The 21,606-nt window shown below is 43.2% G+C and overlaps 2 protein-coding genes across 15 annotated transcripts in view; both read left to right on the top strand.

Moving 5' to 3' along the window:
- Nucleotides 1–2,532: 2,532 nt before the first annotated feature.
- On the top strand, nt 2,533–8,381 carry DNAJC28 (DnaJ heat shock protein family (Hsp40) member C28). 10 transcript variants are annotated; one of them, XM_077342594.1, is made up of 5 exons: nt 2,574–2,663; nt 4,254–4,443; nt 4,832–4,893; nt 6,972–8,119; nt 8,198–8,381. In XM_077342594.1, exons 4-5 carry the CDS (start codon nt 6,987–6,989, stop codon nt 8,280–8,282), a joined length of 1,218 nt encoding a protein of 405 aa, XP_077198709.1. In that variant the 5' UTR covers nt 2,574–2,663; nt 4,254–4,443; nt 4,832–4,893; nt 6,972–6,986; the 3' UTR covers nt 8,283–8,381. The 10 variants fall into 10 exon arrangements, 9 of the variants coding, with proteins under 9 accessions (XP_077198704.1, XP_077198703.1, XP_077198709.1 ...); XM_077342590.1 differs by having other exon boundaries at nt 6,941–8,119; XM_077342591.1 differs by lacking the exon at nt 2,574–2,663 and adding an exon at nt 2,711–3,588 and having other exon boundaries at nt 6,941–8,119.
- A 1,402-nt stretch (nt 8,382–9,783) lies between these two features.
- The window catches only part of TMEM50B (transmembrane protein 50B), a 14,183-nt gene continuing 2,360 nt past the window's right edge, over nt 9,784–21,606 (top strand). For 2 of the 5 annotated variants that reach the window (XM_077342603.1, XM_077342602.1), the window contains exons 1-7: nt 9,820–9,966; nt 11,982–12,035; nt 12,926–13,077; nt 14,271–14,383; nt 16,939–17,006; nt 18,307–18,399; nt 19,782–19,839. In XM_077342603.1, the coding sequence (XP_077198718.1) occupies nt 12,979–13,077; nt 14,271–14,383; nt 16,939–17,006; nt 18,307–18,399; nt 19,782–19,839 (431 nt within the window). In that variant the 5' untranslated portion in view covers nt 9,820–9,966; nt 11,982–12,035; nt 12,926–12,978. Of the gene's footprint in view, nt 9,967–10,278; nt 10,706–11,981; nt 12,036–12,925; nt 13,078–14,270; nt 14,384–16,938; nt 17,007–18,306; nt 18,400–19,781; nt 19,840–21,606 lie in introns of those variants that run through there. The other 3 variants (XM_077342599.1, XM_077342600.1, XM_077342601.1) reach the window with 3 other exon arrangements.

Raw genomic sequence — 21,606 nt, 5'->3', positions numbered from 1 at the left:
GATTCTTTCAGGAAAGGCTAATGCCAAGTACTATGACAATGGTGAGCAAAAAGATCAGCACACTAATGACTCCACAGTGGGCAGTAGATTGTCTTGTGAATGGAAAAGACCCTTATTAGCAGAATAACACCCTGCACACTCTTTCCTGATAGCCAATGTGATGTAGTGTTTAAGAGCGGTGGCTTCTAATCTGATGAGCCTGGTTGGATTGCCTGTTCCTCCATTTGCAGCCAGCAGGCTGATCTTGGGCCAGTAACAGTCCAAATTCAAATTCAAAGACCTTTATTGGCATATTAAAGAAACATCTGCACATGAGTAATAATAATTATAAAAACTGAGAGAAAAGCAGATGATAATAAATAAATAATAACCAGCTAAGCATTCCTCCATCATATGCTAGATAAATAATGGATCAAAAGTAAATTCCAATGGTGTAGAATTATTTCTTACATATCTGAAATCTGGCTACTGGTTCTGTTATTTCCAGGAACTTATCAGCTAATGGATGTTGAATCATTCTGTCCATGGGGCCAAGGAAATTTACAATAATAGGTTCAATAAATTGATGCCTGAGCAGAGAATTATTCTCCATTAGTGTATTATTATATCTACCTGAGAGTACTGCTGAAGGGAAAATCTTTTTTTTTATTACTATCTTTTTATTTTTAAACTATAAAAATATACAGAAAAGAAAAAAAATAGCCATTGATTACAAAATGTCCCCATCCCTCGTCTTCCCATAGTCCTTAATGTCCCCTTGGCTCTTCATTTGGCAAGGTAATCCATGTAGAAGCTCCATTGCTCCTGGAAATCTTTGATTGGCTTTTTGTTGACTATAGATGTGAGTTTCGCCATTTTTGATAGATCAGCAACTTTGTCCAGCCATTACTGAATAGTTGGCATCTCCATGGACTTCCAGTTCTTAGCCAATACTAATCTTGCAGCCATCGTTGCATTAAAAAAGAAAGTTCTGGCTTGAGAGGGGAGTAGATCTGGACATAGGCTTAACATCATGTGTTCTGGTCTCACGGGAAACTTGATCTTAAACATCTCTTCTAATACCACATGCACTTTTACCCAGAATTTATTCTCTTTCCCACATCTCCGCCACATATGAAAAAAGGCCCAGCTTTTTCATGACATTTCATGAAATGTCCTGAAGGGAAAATGTTTAAACTAGTGAGCATAAAAACCCAATGGTGGAGCAGGTTAATAAGATTTTGCATATATGTAGCACCACTGTGAGCCTCTTGTGGCGCAGAGTGGTAAGGCAGCCGCCTGAAAGCTTTGCTCATGAGGTTGGGAGTTCGATCCCAGCAGCCGGCTCAAGGTTGACTCAGCCTTCCATCCTTCCGAGGTCGGTAAAATGAGGACCCAGCTTGCTGGGGGGTAAACGGTCATGACTGGGGAAGGCACTGGCAAACCACCCCGTATTGAGTCTGCCATGAAAACGCTAGAGGGCGTCACCCCAAGGGTCAGACATGACCCGGTGCTTGCACAGGGGATACCTTTACCTTTACCTTTTAGCACCACTGTCTGAATTAGAAATCAGGCCAAAAAAATTAGGGGAACAAGTCCGATTAATTCCTGCTTCAGTACTCTGTCTCTCAATATCTCAATTTCTTTGCATAATAATATAGGATATTTGCGACCCGCTATAATTAGCCAAAGACTCTAAATTAACACCTAGAATGTGGATTTTATGCTGGATCTGCTGGTACCATTTGGAAACAAAATTCATATAAAAGGTTAACAGGACCTGAAAAATAATGGAGTCTAATCCAGAATTTAATAGTAGTTGACCATGCTGTAGTTGACAACAGATGAAAACCAAGTTTGGTACAAAGAGTGGAACGTCTAATCATATCTGGGAGACCCAGAATATGTTGCAGAAAAACTGCAGCTACATGGTTCACTTCAGAATTAAGAGCCTGTATCCAAACTGAGATCCAATATAAAAGTTGATTAACAACCTTTGCCTAGAATATATGGACCGCTGGTGGCACAAACTGGTTCCCCCCATGAAAATGAAGGCGTGAAACAGCACGTAGCTGGTTCCTTGCCTATGTAAGAACTGCTCTCCGATGTAAAGACCAATTAAGTTGATGGCAAAAATGAACTCCCAAGTATTTGAAACTTTTGATTTGCAATCAGCAGGTCAAGACCTTTGGCCAGTCACAGTCTGGCAGAACAGTTCTGGCAGAGCTCTCTCAGCCCCACCTACCTCACAGGATGTCTGTTCTGGGGAGAGGAAGGAAAGGCGCTTTGAGACCCCTCCTAGTAGAGAAAAGCGGGGTATAAAAACCAAAACTGCTTCTTCTGTCTCAGAGTGACTGCTTTTTCATTCCACCAAGCATTGGCTCACTTAAGCTCCCACCCTGTCCCAATTTTTGTTCGTGTTTAAGATGCTGCTGGATTCTCGCTCTTTTCTCTTGCTCCAGACTAACACACCTATCTTAAACTGCTTTCCCATAGTTGAACCTGATTGGGTCGTTGTGGAGCCGAACTGTGTGACGTCACTGCACCTCCGCAGCACTACATCTCCCACAATTCTTAGCGGCACAACAAACGACATGTGTACCTTGACCTAGCTTGGTGGGCGGGGAGTTGTATTAACAGCCCGCTCGAGGGTCAACTGTTAAGGAAAGATCGTTCGTGAAAGGGTAAAGTGCTAAATATCTCAGACCCCGGGATTTCCGGAAAGGTTGTATATTAGCAGCAGGGCCAAAGATGTGCGGGATTTTGCAGGGCGGTTTTACCCGTGGGGGAACAGGGCATGGAGCAAGGTCAAAGTGCCGCCAGGGCTTTCCATGATTTGGTTTGGTTGTCTGGTTTGCCGACTTCCAGAGAGATGAAGTAAGAGAAACGGGAGAAAACAGGAAGAATCGCAGCCTGTGTTTCAAAACCTTTAAAATCCTTAGATTCTAGTGGGTGGCCGTGTTGATCTGAAGCAACAGAACAAAGCTTGAGTCCAATGGCACCTTTAATTTCAAGAAGAAGAGTTAGTTTTTATACCCTCCCCACACCATGGGGCTGAGATAGCTTTACCAGAACTGCTCTGTGAGAACAGCTCTAACAGGACAAGGTCAACCAGTTGGCTTCATGTGGAGGAGTGCGGAATCAAACCCGGCTCAGCAGATTTGAAGCTATGGTTTTTAACCACTGCACCAAGCTACAACACTGGACTCAAACTTTTATTCTATTAAAGTTCATAGAAATGTTGCCAATTCACTTTGACAGTTCCTTATTGTTTCACACTCCTAATGAGTGTTTCACACTCCTAATGGCTGCGAAAGTTGGACCATAAGGAAGGCCGAGCGTCAAAGAATCGAGGCTTTTGAACTCTGGTGCTGGAGAAGACTCTTGCGAGTCCCTTGGACTGCAAGGCGAACAAACCAGTCAGTCCTAGAGGAGATCAGCCCTGACTGCTCTTTAGAAGGCCAGATCCTGAAGATGAAACTCAAATATTTTGGCCACCTCATGAGAAGGAAGGACTCCCTGGAGAAGAGCCTAATGCTGGGAGAGATCGAGGGCAAAAGAAGAAGGGGACGACAGAGAATGAGGTGGATGGATGGAGTCACTGAAGCAGTAGGTGCAAACTTAAATGGACTCCGGGGAATGGTAGAGGACAGGAAGGCCTGGAGGATCATTGTCCATGGGGTCGCGATGGGTCGGACACGACTTCGCACATAACAATAACAACCTAATGAGGGGAAGGGGCATTATTCTCCTACAGTCTCTGTTGTTTTTCTAACATGTTTGGAGGGAGAGACTGTTTTTTCACAAGCATTTCTCCACACAGTTGGAAAGGTCTCTTTCATACAAATAAAGTTCTTATTTTAAGTATTTTTGTAATTAGGAAGTAAGAGGCATGACAGATATGATATAACTTTTACAGTTTTGACATAACAGAGGAATTGGTACTGCTAGGGGGAACATTTCATAATAGATGTCATAGTTTATGATATGTTCATAATATCTACATATACACACAGTACAACTGGGGGAAAGCACTTGAGCTATCTCCCTCTCCAAGAGTCACTAAGCTTTAGGGATCATTTAGGTTTAACTTTGGATATGTGAAATGATAATGAAGTGCGGTAAACCTTTAGGCCTTGCATTTGTAGGAAAAGTATTAGCAATATAGATTGTAAGGAGTGAAGTTAGTATTTTAATGAGTGTATTAACAGAGTAACTTGGTCTGACTATGCACTTCCTTGGATGGTAAAATTTTACATTTGATTTTTTTCAAGGGTAAGGTGATCTGATAAGGTGATCAGATAACCATCTTTAAATACTTGGAGGGTTGTCATATAGAAGATGGAGCAGAGTTATTTTCTGTTGCCACAGTGGGTCAGACCAGAACCAACGGATTGAAATTAATTCAAAAGAATTTTTGGCTGAACATCCTGAAGAAGTTCCTGACAGAGCAGTTCCTCCATGGTACAGGCTTCTGTGGGAGGTGGTGGGTTCTCCTTCTTTGTAAATATTTAAACAGAGGCTAGATAGTCATCTGACAGAAATGCTTATTTTATGAAATTAGGCAGATAGTGATTGGGTGGGCAGGAAGGGATGTGTCAGTTTTTGTCTTTTGTGGCCCTTCCTTGCATATCCAGGGAATTGCTGATCACCACTGTAATGGCAGTGGAATTTCTTCCAGACCAGGCTGAATTCTGGAGATTTTTGGTAGGGGGATCACTTTGGAATGAAATTGGGGTCACTGTGGGTGGGCAGGTAGTTGTGAGTTCCTGCATAGTGCAGGGGGTTGGACTAGACCCTGGAGGTACCTTCCAACTCTATGATTCTAAGGGAATTCTTAATTTCTCCACAGTGCTGGAAGTCAGTTGCTTTGTTGACATGAAAGATGATCATGTTCCAACTTTTTAATGGAAGGTAAGGCAGGCATTTTCTTACCAATTTAGAACAGTTCTTCATTTTCTGAAGTAATGAAGAGGGGTGGGGGATGGAGGTATTGCAGCTCAGGAATAGCCTCTAGATTATGGATTCTATCCTCAGCATCTACAATAGGTGACATGTAGGATTTCTACCAGAGCCTCTGGAGTGGTGCTGTCAATTTGAATACACAATATTCAATGGGTCAGTATAAGGCCTATAATGTGTGATAGATGATTGCAATTCTAAGCAGAGTCATACCCTTTAAATCAATTTACACCAGTGGATTTAGAAGGGTGTTAATCTGTTTAGGGTTGTACAATGCATCTGGCAGAACTGGGACCCTGGAGTTATTATTATTCTTTAGATTTATTACCCACCACCCCCAAATGGCTCATGGTGGGTTACAATAGTCTGATTAATATCCCAGTAAAAACCCCAATTAAAACCCCCAGACATAAAACATAACACAGATCCAACCAATCATAATAACAGAAAAGGAGATATGGTGTGTGTGTGGGGGAAACAACTAACTCGACTTACTATCATTCCCCCAATAAAAATGTCTTAGGGGTGGGTGGGAAGACGGGCACAGATGGAACCTGCAAGCCACCACTCACACCGTTCTATCCTGGGAGGGGGGCTATACAGATCTTCCTTGCCACGTCAGCCTCAACCATAGACCTCATGGAGGAGCCCCGTTTTGCAGACTCTGCAGAATGCCAGAAGCTCCTGCAGGGCCTGCTGCTCCTTTAAGAGCTTGTTCTACCAGGTAGGGGCCAGGACTGAAAAGGCCCTGGCCCTGGTCGAGGCCAGGCGCACTTCCCTGGAGATGGGAATGACCAACAAATTAGTGCCCACAGAGTGTAAGTCCCTGCAAGAGGCATAGGATAACAGGCGATCCCAGACCGCACAGGGTCTTAAAGGTTAAAACCAGAACCTTGAACCTGCCTATGGGCAGCAACCGGCAGCCAATGCAGCTGCCTCAGCACTGGCTGAATGTGGGCCCTCCAAGGTGTTCCTGTGAGGACCCTAGCAGCTGCATTTTGAACCAGCTGCAATTTCCAGATCAAGCCCAAGGGCAGGCCTTCGTAAAGCGACTTACAGAAATCTATTCTGTAGGTGACCATCGCATGGATCACTGTAGTCAGGTGTTTGGAGGACAGTAGCCGAGCCTGGTGAAGATGGAAAAATGCCTGGCCAGCTACCCTATTGACCTTTGCCTCCATAGTTAATGAGGCATCAATGGTCACCTCCAAATTCCAGGCCTGGGGCGCAATCTTAAGTTGCGTCCCTGCCAGGGTGGGTAAACACGCTTCCTGATCCACCCCCCTACCCCTCTTGGAGGGGTTGAGTTTCAGTCAACTCTGCTCAAGCCATTCAGCCACGGCTTCCAAACAACTGGTGAATGGTTCCAGGGGAGAGTCCGGGTGGCCATCCATGAAGAGATAAAGCTGGGTGTCATCAGCATATCGATGACAGCCCAGCCCAAAACTCCACACCAGCTGGGCTAGAGGGCAACTGTGATAACTGGCAACTATGATCAGTCTGTATGGAATGTACTTGCTTCATTTTAGTTGACACATTTGGGCTGTCAGCTGATTAAATATTTTGAGTTGCTAAATCACCTGAATTTTAAATAATTAAATTTAAATATTTTTGACCTGCCATGGAGGGATGGATTGTATAAGGTAATTATGTGAATTTATAAATAAATGAAGTTACTACTCATAATTATAAGAAAAGCCCATGTACAGTATTCTTTTCTATCCATTTTGAAATCTGAAATACAGATTATATGATAACTTAATATATCACAGTATCAAAATGTTTCAGATTCCACTGATATTCTGGAAGCATCAAGACTGATCTTAAATGTAATTTAAAAAGCACCTTTAAAGTAATTCTGTGTACATTTGTAGACTTCCAGCTTCTATTTTCTAAAACCATCTCCTAGAAAATAGCCTAATATTGCCATTAAGCAATTTATGACGATCTCCCATCCCTTTTGAATGTTATAATTATCCTTCTATTGGAATTTGTTCAGATTTTCAAATAGGTGTTGGTTTGTATCATAGCTGCACCGAAGAACTATGAATTGGTTTTGTATCCTACTGAGGAGAGAAATACAATGCCATGTCTGGGCATACTCAACGCTGGCTCTAAAGAGAGAAAAACAAGTTCCATATTACTACATGTATGGCCATAGACAATTGTCAGATCACAAGCCTAAAAAAATTCAAGATTTTTACATGCTGCTTAAACTTCAGGAAGGCTGCTCTTTGGATGATGTTAGAAATTCGTACCGAGATCTTGCCAAGAAATACCACCCAGACAGTGGTTCATTTACAGCAGATTCTGCAACCTTTGTGCAAATTGATGAAGCATACAGAGCAGTACTTAATGATGTATCTGAGAAAATGAAATCGAATGATAAGGAAGAGAAGGAAGAAGACAAATTCAAGTCTGTAGCGCCACAACATAGACAGTATTTAAGTTTTGAAGGCATTGGTTTTGGTACACCGAGTCAAAGAGAAAGACAGTATATGCAGTTTAGAGTTGATCGGGCATCTGAACAGGTCATGGAATACCGCAAGCAGAAAATGGAGAACCAGTTTGCTACAAGCAATGCAATGTTAGCCAAAGATGTCAGGCAAAGTAAGAAGGTAAAAATCACCCAAGCAATTGAACGATTAGTTGAAGACCTCATTCAGGAATCGATGGCGAAAGGAGACTTTGATAACCTTAGTGGCAAAGGAAAGCCTTTGCAGAAATTTTCAGACTGTCCCCATATTGATCCTATGACTCACAATTTGAATCGTATTCTGATAGACAATGGATACCAACCAGAATGGATTCTAATGCAGAAAGAAATACGAGAAACAATTGAAAAACTGAGGAAGGATTTGATTGCTTCCAGGAAGAAACTGGGAGATCCAATGACATTGCATAAAACAAAACTCTGGAATGAGGTCTGTGAACAGTTTACAGAAAATGTAAAGAATTTAAACAAAAGAATTAATGATTTCAATTTAATTGTCCCTATTCTCAGCAGACAGATGGTGCATTTTAATGCCAACAAAGAAATTGCACGTGCACAAGAAATCTGCGACGCCCTGCTGGAAAAAAAAAGAGCTGAAGAAAACACAAAGGAAACGAAACATGAACATGGCAGAGAATTTGATCTTAAGACCAGCTTTTTAAAATGGATGAATCTTATTTTGAAGTAAGATTCAGATTCTAAACATTTGATTTCATGATGACTCACATCACTTCCATAAACTATTCTGTTTTCTCTTAACAGAAACAACAAGCCTCGTTTCCTACTTGGCCATGGAACTGTGCAAATGCATCTGCACATTTCTAGCAGCAAAGCCTTGTGTTTGTGAAGATTCCTTCATTTTCATGTATGTCAAATTAGGTTTAAAAAGAGATTGTGAGTTAAGTTATATTTACAACATCTGGAAATAAAATATATACAAAATTAATTTATTGAACGTTGTTTCCGAGTTCAATAATCCTCCCTTCCAGTATTCTTAATAGTGTAGTGGAGCAGCTTCTAATCTGGCAAACCAGGTTCTAATCTGGCGAGCTGGGTTTGATTCCCTGTTCCCCCACATGCAGCCAGCTGGGTGACCTCATTAAGTAAAGTGGTACTGCCTTTTGTCTGTCCTGATCTATTGCCCATAAACTTCATTGTGTTCCCTCACTTTCTAGTATTTTGGAAGAGAAGGAAAAAGGTCTGTTCAGTTTTTCCATCCCGTCATAATTTTATAAACATCTATCAAGTCCCTCTTCAGCTGAGAGCCAGCTTGGTGTAATGTTTAGGAGTGCAAATGTCTAATCTGGAGACCCGGGTTTGATTCCCCACTGCTGCTCCACATTCAGCCAGCTGGGTAAGCTTGAGCTCACCACAGAACTGATAAAGCTGTTTTGACTGAGCAGTACTATCAGGGCTCTCTCAGCCTCACCTACCTCTCAGGGTGTCTGTTGTGGGGAGAGGAAAGGGAAGGCGAATGTAAGCCACTTTGACCCTCCTTTAGGTAGAGAAAAGTGGCATATAAGAACCAACTCTTCTTCTTCATCGTTGTCTTCTCCTCCGCACAGTCCTTCAGAGGACTCCAAGTGGCAAAAGGGCTACCCTGTCTGGTGCTCTGATGCTGCTAGAAGGCACCCTGGGTGGCACTTTCTGCACCCTCCTCATCTGAATCAGCATCCTGCTGACACCTTCCATGGATGAGGAACAGCATAAACGTCTTCAGAGCATACTTCTTGGTGGGGAAGGGTATAGCTGTCATGTAGAATCAGTCAGCACATAGGTTGGTAGTTTGCTGGTCACATGGTGTTTGCAGGGTTTTGGCCAGAGGGGGCATTGCTGGCAAGGCAAGCAGTTTACTGCATGGCTGTTACAGTAGCTCCCTTTTCCAGCAGCTGCCTCATGCACTGGTGGGACTCAGCAGCACAATGCCACTAGTGCTCTGTGCCAGCAAAGCTGTCCTTACTTCAGTGTAATGTGGAGTCACCATGTAGAGTCTCCATTATGTTAAACTGTTTACATGCAACATATTCAAGAAAATGATGGTAGCCATGCTTAACAGCACTATGGGATAAAAGGATGTACAGAGGTGTCAGAAAGTACATGCAACAGCGGGGTACATCTTTAGGAATGACATGTATACATTTTTCAGAGTTTTGAACAAGATTTCCCCCTCCTGACATTACGTTAAGACAAATTAAGTCGAAAGTCTTCTTTCTCAAAACACATTGTCACAGTATTAATTGAAACAGAGCAACGGCTTGTAAAAGCAACAACATTTGAGTCCAATGGCACCTTTAAGACCAACAAACCCCATGACACGATCATGACGTCTTGCGCCTTCCTAACCAAGGCTGCGCCGCAGTAGCTGCCCAATCCGCGAGCTTCCTAAGCAGCAGCCTTTTCCGCCGTGGTGACGCTGTGCGCTGGATGCCGAGTGGTCGGAATGCCTGTCACTCCTCCTCAGGCCGCCCGGGGGCGGAGGCTGACAGCCAGCCCGGCTGAGACGGTGGATGGAGCAGCCGAGAGCCTGCCCGGTGAGCGGCGGGGAAGGGGAAGGGGAAGGGGAAGGGGAGGGGGCGCTGTTCCTTCTCCGCCCGGACTGAGCCCTGCCGGGGCTGGGGTGTTCGGGCGCTTTAGGGGAGGTCTGCTTTGGTCCTGGGAGAACGGAGAGGTGGTTTTCGAGGGGTGTCTCTCTGTGCGCGTGTTGGCCTCGAGGGGCGCCCCGTGTATTAGCACGACCGGTTGGACCATTCCCTCCCCCCCCCCCGACCGCCTTTGGCAACGGCGGTGAGGCGCCTCGCTTCTCCTTCAGCCTGCCTTGGGGGGGGGGGGGAGGGCACTTCCTTCTCTCACTGGCCGGCTCTGGCGATGGGACGGGCGTTATAGCCTGACCTTCGGGCTGTTAAGGGACCGTGCAAGGGCGCGGAGGGTTTTTCGTGGGGCACTTAGCTTGCCTTGTCCTTAGAGGGGACTAAGCGACTTGCGAGTGCATCCTTGCAGTCTTCACCTCCGTTCGACACGCTACAATTGGTTGCACCCTTCTGCATTTTTTAAAATCTAGTGAAACCGGTTCCACTTGTGGGACTGCTTGCAGACTGACTGAAGCTTTATCTGGGAGCTGGAAAAGATGATTATCTCAGTGGAGCCCCAGCAGCATGCAATGCCATTTATTAAATCCTTAATAAAAGACTCCAAAGTGGGAAACAGAGCTCCATGCTGAAGAAAGGGATATTGTTCCCATGAAAAGGCACCCTTTCTATAGTTGGTGAACAGGTATGCGTTTGCACCAAGGAACCATCCCCTAGGGAGGGGAGGTCTTGGTAGTTACTGATTCAAACCTGCATACTGACTGCATGGGGATTTGCCTGCCTGATGTGAAGGAAGCAGATGTTACGTGTGGTCTATAGGCTAGTAGACTGTGATGGGGAGGAGGCCATGGTCCACATTGGCACCAACAGTGTGGGGAAATGTTGGCTTGTGGGACCCGGAGGAAACTTGGGCTGCTAGGCAGGAGGCTCAAGGCCAGGATTTCCAAGGTAGCTTTCTCAGAAGAGCTTCTTATTCCACACACATAGGCATAAATCAAGTGCCTCAATGTGTGAATGAGATGATGGTGTAGGAAGGAAGGGTGTAAGTTTGTCAGGCACTGGGAAGCTTTTTGGAACAAGCAAGATCTTTCCCAAGAAACAGCCTCCAACTTTTCGGAGAAAGAGCTTAAAATAAAAAAGATAGAGCAGTTTTTAAATTAAATCTCAAGAGAAAGCTGACAGGAGATGAAATGACTCTGGATCAGGGTGGCTTATCTCTAAGAGATGAAGGGGTAGCTAGAGGGAAATGGATTAGGGCTGGTCACTCATAAGGTGAAAAATTGACTGCCTGATGAGGTCTGAAAGCCACAGGAGGAAGGTTACAGGCCTAATGTGTTTGGGAAAGTATAGATGTTTATGTACAAATGCTAGAACTATCTGAGATAAAATGAGGGCATTGGAATACTTAGTGTCAGATGAGAATGAGTTTCTGGATACTCTCAGTGACTGTGCCGTGGAGCAGGGGGGAGGCGATCCTGGACTTGGTCCTAAGTAATGCTGGCGAGAAATGGGACTATGAGGAACATAGTGCAAAAAACAAAAAGACCAACAAGTGAAAAGTTCTTAAAATATATGCATAGCAGAAAACCAGCCAGGGAGGCAGTGAGGCTGCTTAAGAGATAAGGAAATGACAGAGAAGCTGGATGCTTATTTTTTGCCTCTGTCTTCACTGTGGAAAATGGGAAGCACTTGCGCATTCCAGAAATGCTAAGTTCAGGGGGCAGGGATAGTGTAAAGTGACCTGAGTTGAATTGAGGTGGCGAGAAAGAAGGTCCTATGATTGATTAAATACATTAAAAACGGACAAATTACCAGGCCCAGATAGCATACATCCAAGAGTTCAAAAAAACTTGAATGTGGACTTGTGGATCTCTTGACAAAAATATGCACTTTATGACTAAAATCTGCTTCCATTCCCAAGGACTGGAAGATAGCTAATGTAACTTCAATCTTTTAAAAAGGTTCCAGAGGAGATCTGGGAAATTACAGGCTGAGCAGTCTAACATCAATACCAGGTAAATTGGTGAAATCTGTTATTAGACAGAATTAATAGACACATTGGTGAACAAAAGCTATTGAGGAAGAATCAGCATGGATTTTGTGAGGGGAAATCTTGTCTCACTAGAGATTTATTTGAGGGGGTGAACAAATGTGTGGCCAAGGGTGACCCGGTAGATGTTGTTTACCTGGGTTTCCAGAAACCTTTTGATAAGAGTTGCTCTGATGTCATATGATTTATTTAGTTTATTTTTACTCAAGATGTTTAAAGTGAAATGTTAAATGCAATATCATTGTGAAATGTAATAGCTCAGTCAGAAATTATTGTTTTGCCTTTGCATATTCCATCTATTCCTGAATCCTGACATCTAGCTTTAAGACTGATTATTTTAAGTTAGTGGATCCTGCAAGGCACACAAGACTATTATATAAGATTATTAAGTGTGAGCTATGGATAAGGAAATCCCTGATGCTGAGTTTATGTCATCTATGAACTTACTAGTGGCCTTAGGCAAGATATTTGCCAGATAACTCACAAATTGCTGTTTGTCCAGGAAGTGAAAATACACAGGTTTCCATATTATATCCTAATGCCTCATACCTAAATTGATCATGTCCAATTTAGCCTTGAGCATAAAACTCTTATGTTCTCTAGGAAGATCAGGACTACCATCTAGTGCAGGGGTAGTCAACCTGTGGTCCTCCAGATGTTCAGCAAACACTGGCAGGGGGTCATGGGAATTGTAGTCCATGAACATCTGGAGGACCACAGGTTGACTACCCCTGATCTAGTGGGTAACCCAAGAATGTTTTAAGGTGCCTTTTTCACTCTGATCCTGAACATATAACATGAACATAATCCCACTGATGCTTTTTGAATTTTTCCTGCTTTCCCCTCTCTTTTTAGAACCTGGAGGCTTGTGAAAATCTGATGTAGTAAGTAGTAAATACAGCATTAAAATGGCTGGCTTCCTAGACAATTTCCGATGGCCTGAATGTGAGTGTATTGATTGGAGTGAAAGAAGAAATACAGTTGCTTCTGTGGTAGCAGGTGTTCTGGTAAGACCAACAACAAAACATGTCAAATCAGTTTGTTATGAATCACTGTTTCATCCCCATGACGTATTTTATCCCTTGTAAATTATTAATATCTGGCAATTATCCACTTTTATAAAAGCTTTCAGCATAGTTAGTAGGTGGCCTAAGGCAACAACCTGCGTGACTCCATGCACTTGTTCTTCTCAAAGAGAAATGGCTGTGTTGGCTCAGAAGCATCTACTGGATGAACATATGCTCAAGGACAAGCTCATAAGTGGACCAGCTAGAAGCTCAGTTGGTCTAAAGATCTAGGACGAGATTGCATGTAGATTTGAACTGGGAAATGTTGCAATTAACAAGTGGAAAGCTCTCACAAATAACAAAAAAGTGTCCACATTACAGGCTCAGTTGTACAAGCTAACAGCACAAATATAAGCAGTAAAGTGCTAATCATGATCCATGTGCAGGATGTCTGATATATATGTGCAGCAAGTTCTGCCATCCTGAGATTGACTTTTTGGCTGCCAGAAACATTGTGAAGAAGCTGTTAAGTTTCTAATCCTGAAAATTGGAAGCCACCCTGAACTCTGAGACCACAAGCTCACTAAATTAGCATAATGCCGTGACAGTTCAGCACTATTCCTGGCCCATTTGATACAAGGGCCAAAAGTGATGATTACATTCCTAAAATGAGTGTTTAATTCTTAACTGACACACAGACTTACTATGAATTTTGATAAAGGCCTTTATACTTCCACTTGGATCCTGGAAATTAGTTCTGTGTACTCGATAGTCTCTACGCTTCCTCTTCTGTTAACAGTTCTGTTTACACAGGGGGCAATTGAAATCCATTGACCTTGCAGAAATGGAAGTTTTAGTAGAAGAGGAAGCCATGGCAAAGACTAGCTAGTACATGCAGAACTAATTTAAAGGACCCAAATCTTGGAGTCTTCCTCCAATTTGAAGTAGAAAACGTTTCAGGTATTATAATACTATAATATTATACAGGCCAGCATAACTGATGAACACAAAAGGAACATTGTTTAGGATGAGAAGAATGCCAAGGTCTAATCATATATAAGCTTAGAAGTTTAATTTCTGTTGTGGGACTGAGAAGTGGAACCCAAAACTAACAGGGTGGAGAAGTGGGATGAATTATATAGGTGGCCTCTGTGTAGATTTCTAATATGACATACTGGGCATTTGTTTTGTAGTTTTTTACAGGCTGGTGGATAATGATAGATGCAGCTGTAGTTTACCATAATCCTGAAGATATGAACCATGCATTCCATACTTGTGGGGTGTTTTCCACGTTAGCTTTTTTCATGTAAGTATATGTGAGTAAAATCCATACTGTTTGTAAATTGTCTCAAATAGCAAACTGTTATAGGGCAAACAAACAGAAGTTGGGACATCTTTTTATTTGAGCCTAAGCTTTGAGTTTTCATCCACCTGAGATACACAGTCCCTAACCCCATAATATCTACCTTTGAAAATATTGCTGTAAAGAGACAAGGATTGTAGTTGGCCAGATACACTGGGTGCAAGCTGCATTGCCAGGGCTCTGGGGTTTGTCTTCGTCCCTTGCAAAAGATCTGGCCCTGTATGCTGAGTAATGGTCTAATGCAGTGGTCCCCAACCTTTCTGAGGTTGGGGACCGGCAGGGCATTGGGGCGCGGCCCGCGCCCGCGCGGGCCACACCCACGCATCGGGCCGCGGCCGCACATCGGGCCGCGCCCGCACCCGTGCCCGCACCCGCGCATCGGGCCGCGCCTGCAGGTCGCACCCCCACATCGGGCCGCGCCCGCACATCGGCCGCGCCCACATGGGCACGGCACGGCCCCGATTCCCTCTCCCCGCCCTGCCACAGTAAGAAGCTTCCCGGGCCGCAAGCTTGCGACCGGGGAAGTTTTTTACTGCGGGGGGCGGGGAGAGGGAGCCGCGGCCCGGCGCCATGGCCTTCGCGGCCCGGCACCGGGCCGCGGACCGCAGGTTGGGGACCACTGGTCTAATGTGCCACTATTTGACAAGTATGCTGGGGGTTGCCTATCTCTGCTCTAGTTCATGAAATCTTATGAGGAATAAAAGTTGATAGTCTCAAAGGCATTAAATATATACGCTTAGGTTTGCTGTGCCATTTGAAAACTAGGGTAGAATAATGAAAACATAATTCACTTATTAGGTACAAATGACATAATAGTGTAATTATTTCATTATCAGCCATGTGACAGCTTTTCTGGAAGCTTTTACTGTCACATGGTTGAAAGTAAAGTAAAATAATTGCAACAGGAATCTTTTAGTTTGAGCCAGTGTACATTCATTTTTGTGCTGTTTACTGCATTCATAAAGAATAAAAAATGGAATGAAAACATAATGGAATTTAAAATTATGTCCTTAAATGAGTTCTTCATAAGGTGTATTGTCTGAGAGACCTGACTTTTCCCTAAACCCACCTGACTCAGTAACCACACATGGGGAGCTAATCAAAGGAAGGTCTTGATCTCCAAGCACTGTTTACTGATCTTCCAGGGCAACTGATTTGGCTGCTATGGTAGATCTAGTGGGGCTCTGCTTAGGATTTATTTACCTCATGTCCCAAGACATGAGGTATGAGGTAAATAAATCCTAAGCAGTGAGTGGCAGTATATAAATTGAATGAATGAATGAATGAATACCCCACTTTTCTCCCCTGTGGCCACTCAAACTAGCTTACAACATTCTCCCCTTCTCTATTTTATCCTGAAAACATTCCTGTCAAGTAAGTTCACAGGAATAGTTTCTTAATTATTCCTGTTAATTTTTAAAAGGAAAAATCTCTGAATCCCAAACAAGTTTGATTTGTATAAAGTAAATTCTAAAATACAAATTTAATCTTCAGAGCATTCATCACCCCAATGGGCTGTTATGTATGTAGAATTTTGAATACCATAAGTGGCTTTCAGTCTGACAGACATCCTTGATCTGAATGCATATGCTGCATGCTTAAGGCAGGATTCTTTGACCTGAACAATTGTGAACTCCATGAAAATGTCACAATCAAGTATGTTTAGTATTGCCCATAACATAGGAATCAGGCCACTGGTCCATCAGGGTCAGTATAGTCTACTCAGATGGGCAATGGCTCTTCAGGATCTCAGGCAGAGGTCTTGTACATCAGTGGTCCCCAACCTGCCGGCCGCGGCCCGGTGCTGGGCCGCGAAGGCCATGGCACCGGGCCGCAGCTCTCTCTCCCCGCCCCCCCCGCAGTAAAAAACTTCCCTGGCCGCAGGAAGCTTCTTACTGCGGCCCGGGAAGCTTCTTACTGCGGGAGGGCGGGGAGAGGGAATCAGGGCCAGGCCGCGCATCGCGCATGCGCGGCCCGTGCGGGCTCGGCTTGCGGGCGCGGCCCGATGCCCTGCCGGTCCCCAGCCTCCGAAAGGTTGGGGACCACTGTTGTACATCACCTGTAGTCTAATCTTTTTAGCTGAAGCTGCTGGGGATTGAACCTGGGACCTTCTGCGTGCCAAGTAGATGCTGTACCAGTGAACCGCAGCATCTCTTCAATAATTATAACTTCAATAAACAGTTAATCATCTCTCCAAAATCTCACATTCTTACTTCTTGTATATATTTTTATTTGTCTTTTTGTTACATTTTATGTAGTATCTTAATCTAAAATGTAAAAAATCCAAACTTTTATAAAGTGTATTGCAATACTTACATTACTTCTTTTCATAATGGAGTTTAGCTCTTTAAAAGATACCATGCAGTCTTCATAGATTATTTAATAAATCTGTTTCACATTGTAAATAATGCATTACAGATGGCCTGTAGGATTTTATAAGCCTTTCAAACTAAAGAACACTGCCAATGATTGCCATAAAGCTTTTTTTTCTGTTCCAGGATAAATGCTGTGTCAAATGCTCAGGTGAGAGGTGACAGTTACAGTGATGGATGTTTAGGAAGAACAGGTAAAGCTGCTTCTGTTTATCTGAATCATTTGTGCATATAAGTTTACATGATCATAAATATGTGCTTTATAAGCAAGATGGGTTTAAAATGGATAGTTTAAGATGGATCACAGCAAAACTGCTGTTCTAGTACATAATTTCCAGGTGGTGTTTGTAAATGAGGTGGTGTTAGACAGGGAAGGTGGTCTTCAGACAAGGAGGTGATAAACATTATTAATTATTTTTAGTATAGCTAACTTTGTGAAGACAAACTTGATAACACTGAAGTTCCATCAGATGGTGGAGGATGGGTAACAGTTTCATTGAAGAACCTATTCAGCGCATTTTATCTTCCCTTCCTCTTTGTGGTTGAGGATAGCTTCTGTAGGCTTTTCCGTGTTTATTCTTGACAGTCTTGTAAAGCAGGTTAGATTAAAAGGGGTGACACTTCTAAAGCGAAGAATCTGGCTTTTTATACCCTGCTTTTCACTCCCCGAAGGAGTCCCAAAGAGGCTTACAAACACCTGTTCCTTCCTCTCCCCTCAACAGACACCCTGGAAGGTAGGTGGGGCCAAGAGAGCTCTATGAAAACTACTCTGTGAGCACAGCTATAAAAGAACTGTGACTAGCCCAAGATCACAGAGTTGGCTGCTTGTGGAGGAGTGGGGAATCAAACCAGATTCTTCAGATTAAAGTCCAACACTCTTAACTGATCTTGTTCATCAAAATTGAATAATCTTTATACTATTTCACAAAGTATATTGATGCCAATATAGTTATTGCTAATATCCACCTTGTAGTTCTTGCAAAACGGTCTTAGATTTTGAGTTAAAAAACCTGAGTCTGAGGCATATCTCCCTGAGAAGTACATTCCATTTCTGTATTTTCATGGAATTTTTCATGAATCATTGATTGTGTGTTTTGAAGTACAATATCCCTTACCAATGTGTCCTGATCTGACCTACTCTGATGAAAGCTAGTCATCTTTTTTTTCCCAGTGTATCCTGAAATACAATTAGTGATGCTGTTTAGTATTCTTTCTGACTTGGATACTAAGAACTGTGATCAGAACACATTAAGATCTTTGCTGCTTCCCCCTTTTCACTGGAACTGCCCTTTAGGGATAGGGGATACTTAAGAATAACATGAGATATATGGGCAGAATCAAGCTGGAATCATTTTTCCTTGTCTCCAACCCACCTGACCTGCACTCTGCTATTGTTAAAGGTCTGCCAGTTCAGACCCCCCCCCCTCAGGAAACTCAAGGGGAAGGCATCAGCATTCTCTGAGTATCTGAATTCTTGACATGTTTTCCTTACAGGTGCCCGTGTTTGGCTCTTCATTGGTTTTATGTTGATGTTTGGCTCACTTATTGCTTCCATGTGGATCCTTTTTGGAGCATATGTTACCCAAAGTAAGTTTTATCCCTTGTCTCTTATTAAGAAAGATAAAAAACCATGGGCACAATCAGATGGTGGGCTACTAGTGGAATAACCAAGTTTAAATTCCTGTCTGCAACGTCCTTGTTCCAGTTGTTCGTGTTTAGTGTAAATAAGTGCTAGGACAAAATCGGACAGGTCCTTGGAGGATGGGCAGGATAAAAATCCCCCTGATGATGTTTTTCTCAGTGAATATTAAATGCATACTTAATTTGATTTCTGCGGAAGATTATTAAATCTGATTAAATCACTAACTGGAAAGCATGATAATTGCAAGTACTTAGAGTGGAAAATATTTTTAACCATCATTGGGTTAAAAAAGATGTTCTTAACCCTCACAACCTTCACCATGCATTTAGTTGTGAGATATTGGATTTAATGCGCTGTTCCAAGTATTAAATGGGTGGCCTGATAATTGGCAGAAGGCACTCAGTCGTAAAGCCAATTCTGCAATGCACAAGGCAAAACTGGGAAGTCAACTTCCTAGTAGAACTGAGGGGAGGGGGGAAGCAGGGACCAAAGCCATGGGGAGGAGTGCAGAGCTTGGGGGAAGTACATTTTCCTTCCCTTGTGGGCATCACGCCTTGTCGTCTACTGTAGTTGTGATTCAAATTAATAAATTCTGTACTTATACTATGTGTAATTTTCTTCTAATATCTTGCAGCTCAAAAGGTACTGAGTGGGTTAAATTTGTATGCTGATAGCTCAAGTTCTATCACCCTGGTTCTATATGCACATTTGAAACTTCATTGATCATACCAAATTGTCATTGCAGCCATTTTGGGATTGCTGCCCTCTTTTTTTACTGCATAATCCAACTATAAATAAATAAATAAACAAACAAACAAACAAATAAATGTTATCGAAGTACCTTACTGTTAACGAGTTACTGAAAACAGACCCCCAGAAATATTCTTTGACCAATCTGTGCTTCAGTATGACTTGTATATTTATTTATAAAAACAAATAAAATAGGGGAGGTTTTCTTTGAACTATACCCTCTATCTTTAGGTAATTGATACCTGGGCGCTTACATACCTTCCCATGTTCATGGAATATAGCAAAGTAATATATTCTTCTACATTCATTAGTTTTCCTGAACTTATGATCTGCTCCCCTACTTTTATCTGGGGATGTTACTGTAGGTGCTATAGCACTTCACTTAACTTTCTCTCTGCAGGGAGCCAGTAAAAAGTGGGACAAGAAACCTGTTAAAGATGTGTATGCTATCTGGGTATTTAAACGCTTTCCCCTCTCCAGTCATACTATGGACAGCAATCATTTTAACCTGTTTTTTTAAATACCATTGCCAGACATTTGTATGGAGAAGATCTGAACATTTGTCTTTGTTTTGTAGATACTAATGTCTACCCAGGATTAGCAGTGTTTTTCCAAAATGCATTGATATTTTTCAGGTAAGTAATACATCTTGAAGTTTGGTGATTATGCAGATATTCAAAACTTGTGAAATTCTAGCCTCAATTCACATGAAAATGTGGCTTAACTACGGCTGATGTGATCCTCTGAACATAGGCTACTCCTCTATTTATAGTTATTTAAGAATATTGACATCATGATTTGAAACTTGCTTTAGGTGGGTATATAAATTGCAGGTAGGCTTAACTACAATCTGGTATGTTAACCAGATTGCACAAACTTAAGCTAAAACCATGATTTCACTTCGTTTGAATGCAATCTTTAGTTAGTATGACAATTATATGAATTAAAGCCAAGTGCGTTTTAGTGTGGTCATAAAAAATGCTCATCCCTGTACACATGTGAGGAGGCTAACTATACGCACAACTAAGCCAGTGTAATCTCCATAGGCACCATCATCCAGAAGAGCACAATAGACATTCTACCAGATGTTGTAAATAGTGATACTTATCTGTAATATCTTGATTTTGTAAAGTTACCAAGTTCTTCAAATACAAGTAATTAATAAATAAAATATTTATAATATGAAGGGAAAAATATTTTGTAGCCCTATTGTGATCTGCAATTCAGATACCTGAGCCCTTATATACCTTCCTATGTTCATGGAATATATTATCATCATAATTTATTATTATATTTATTACCCTGCTACTCTCAGACTAGCTGGCTCATGCTGGGTTACAAGATAAATCACCATAAATACCAACCTTACAATCCCTATGGTGGCGAAAATACACAATAACTCCCCATCCTCCTCCCAACTAACCCCTCAGCTCAGTGAGCCTCCCCAACCTGCACCATGGAGGAGATGTTAATAGGCAGTTAGCCTGATGTTCCAGTTATTTGGGGGTGGGGCACCATGTTCTTATCTATCCTGACTCAACGGAATGCCTGGTGGAAGAGCTGTCTTGCAGGCCTTGTGGAATTATGAAAACACCAACAGGTGTCTCAGCTTTTCCAGGATGTTCCTGTGAGGACCCTTGCAGCTGTATTCTGTACCAGCTGCAATTTCTGGGTCAAAGGCAATGAAAGGCCCGGGTAGAGTGAGTTACAGAGGGGACCGCAACCTTCCGGCTGCCACGGACTGCTGCGCCAAAGTGGGGGGGAGAGGGCGGCCCGGGGCCCCACGCACGCGCAGCAGCCCCAGCGCAAACGCGCATGCAGAGACTTGCCATGTGCGCGTGTTTGCGCCTGGCGGGTGCGCAAACGCGTGTGCGCAGCAGTACGCACATGCGCATTTGCGCCGCCACCATACTGGCGGCCGCGGCTCCTTCTCTCCGCCCCTCCGGGCCGCCAGCAAATCGGCCGCCAAAGTGGCCGATTAGCTCGTGGCTTGGCAAGCTTCTCTTCCCACCCTCCCGAAACAAGAAGCTTGCCAGACCGCAAGCTAATCGGCCGCTTCGGCAGCTGATTTGCTCGCGGCCTGGCGAGCTTTTCACTTCGGGGGGTGGGTGGGAAGAGGGAGCCACGGCCTGGCACCGAGGCCAGGCCGTGGCTGGCACCGAGGCCAGCCCACGGGTTGGGGACCACTGAGTTACAGAACTCAAGCTTGGAGGTGACCATTGCATTGATCACTGTGGCTAGGTATTCTCAGGACAGATAGGGCACTAGTAGCCTTGCCTGGTGTAGATGGAAAAATGCCAGACGGACTACTCTGGTGACGTACGCCTCCACTGATAAGGAGGCATCAAGGATAACCCCCAAATTCTTGGCCTAGGGTAGGATCTTAAGCTGTACCCTGGCCA

Source organism: Paroedura picta, chromosome 6 (assembly GCF_049243985.1).
Source record: "Paroedura picta isolate Pp20150507F chromosome 6, Ppicta_v3.0, whole genome shotgun sequence".
Taxonomy (NCBI): Eukaryota; Metazoa; Chordata; class Lepidosauria; order Squamata; family Gekkonidae; genus Paroedura; species Paroedura picta.
This window is presented reverse-complemented; position numbering and strand designations above follow the sequence as displayed.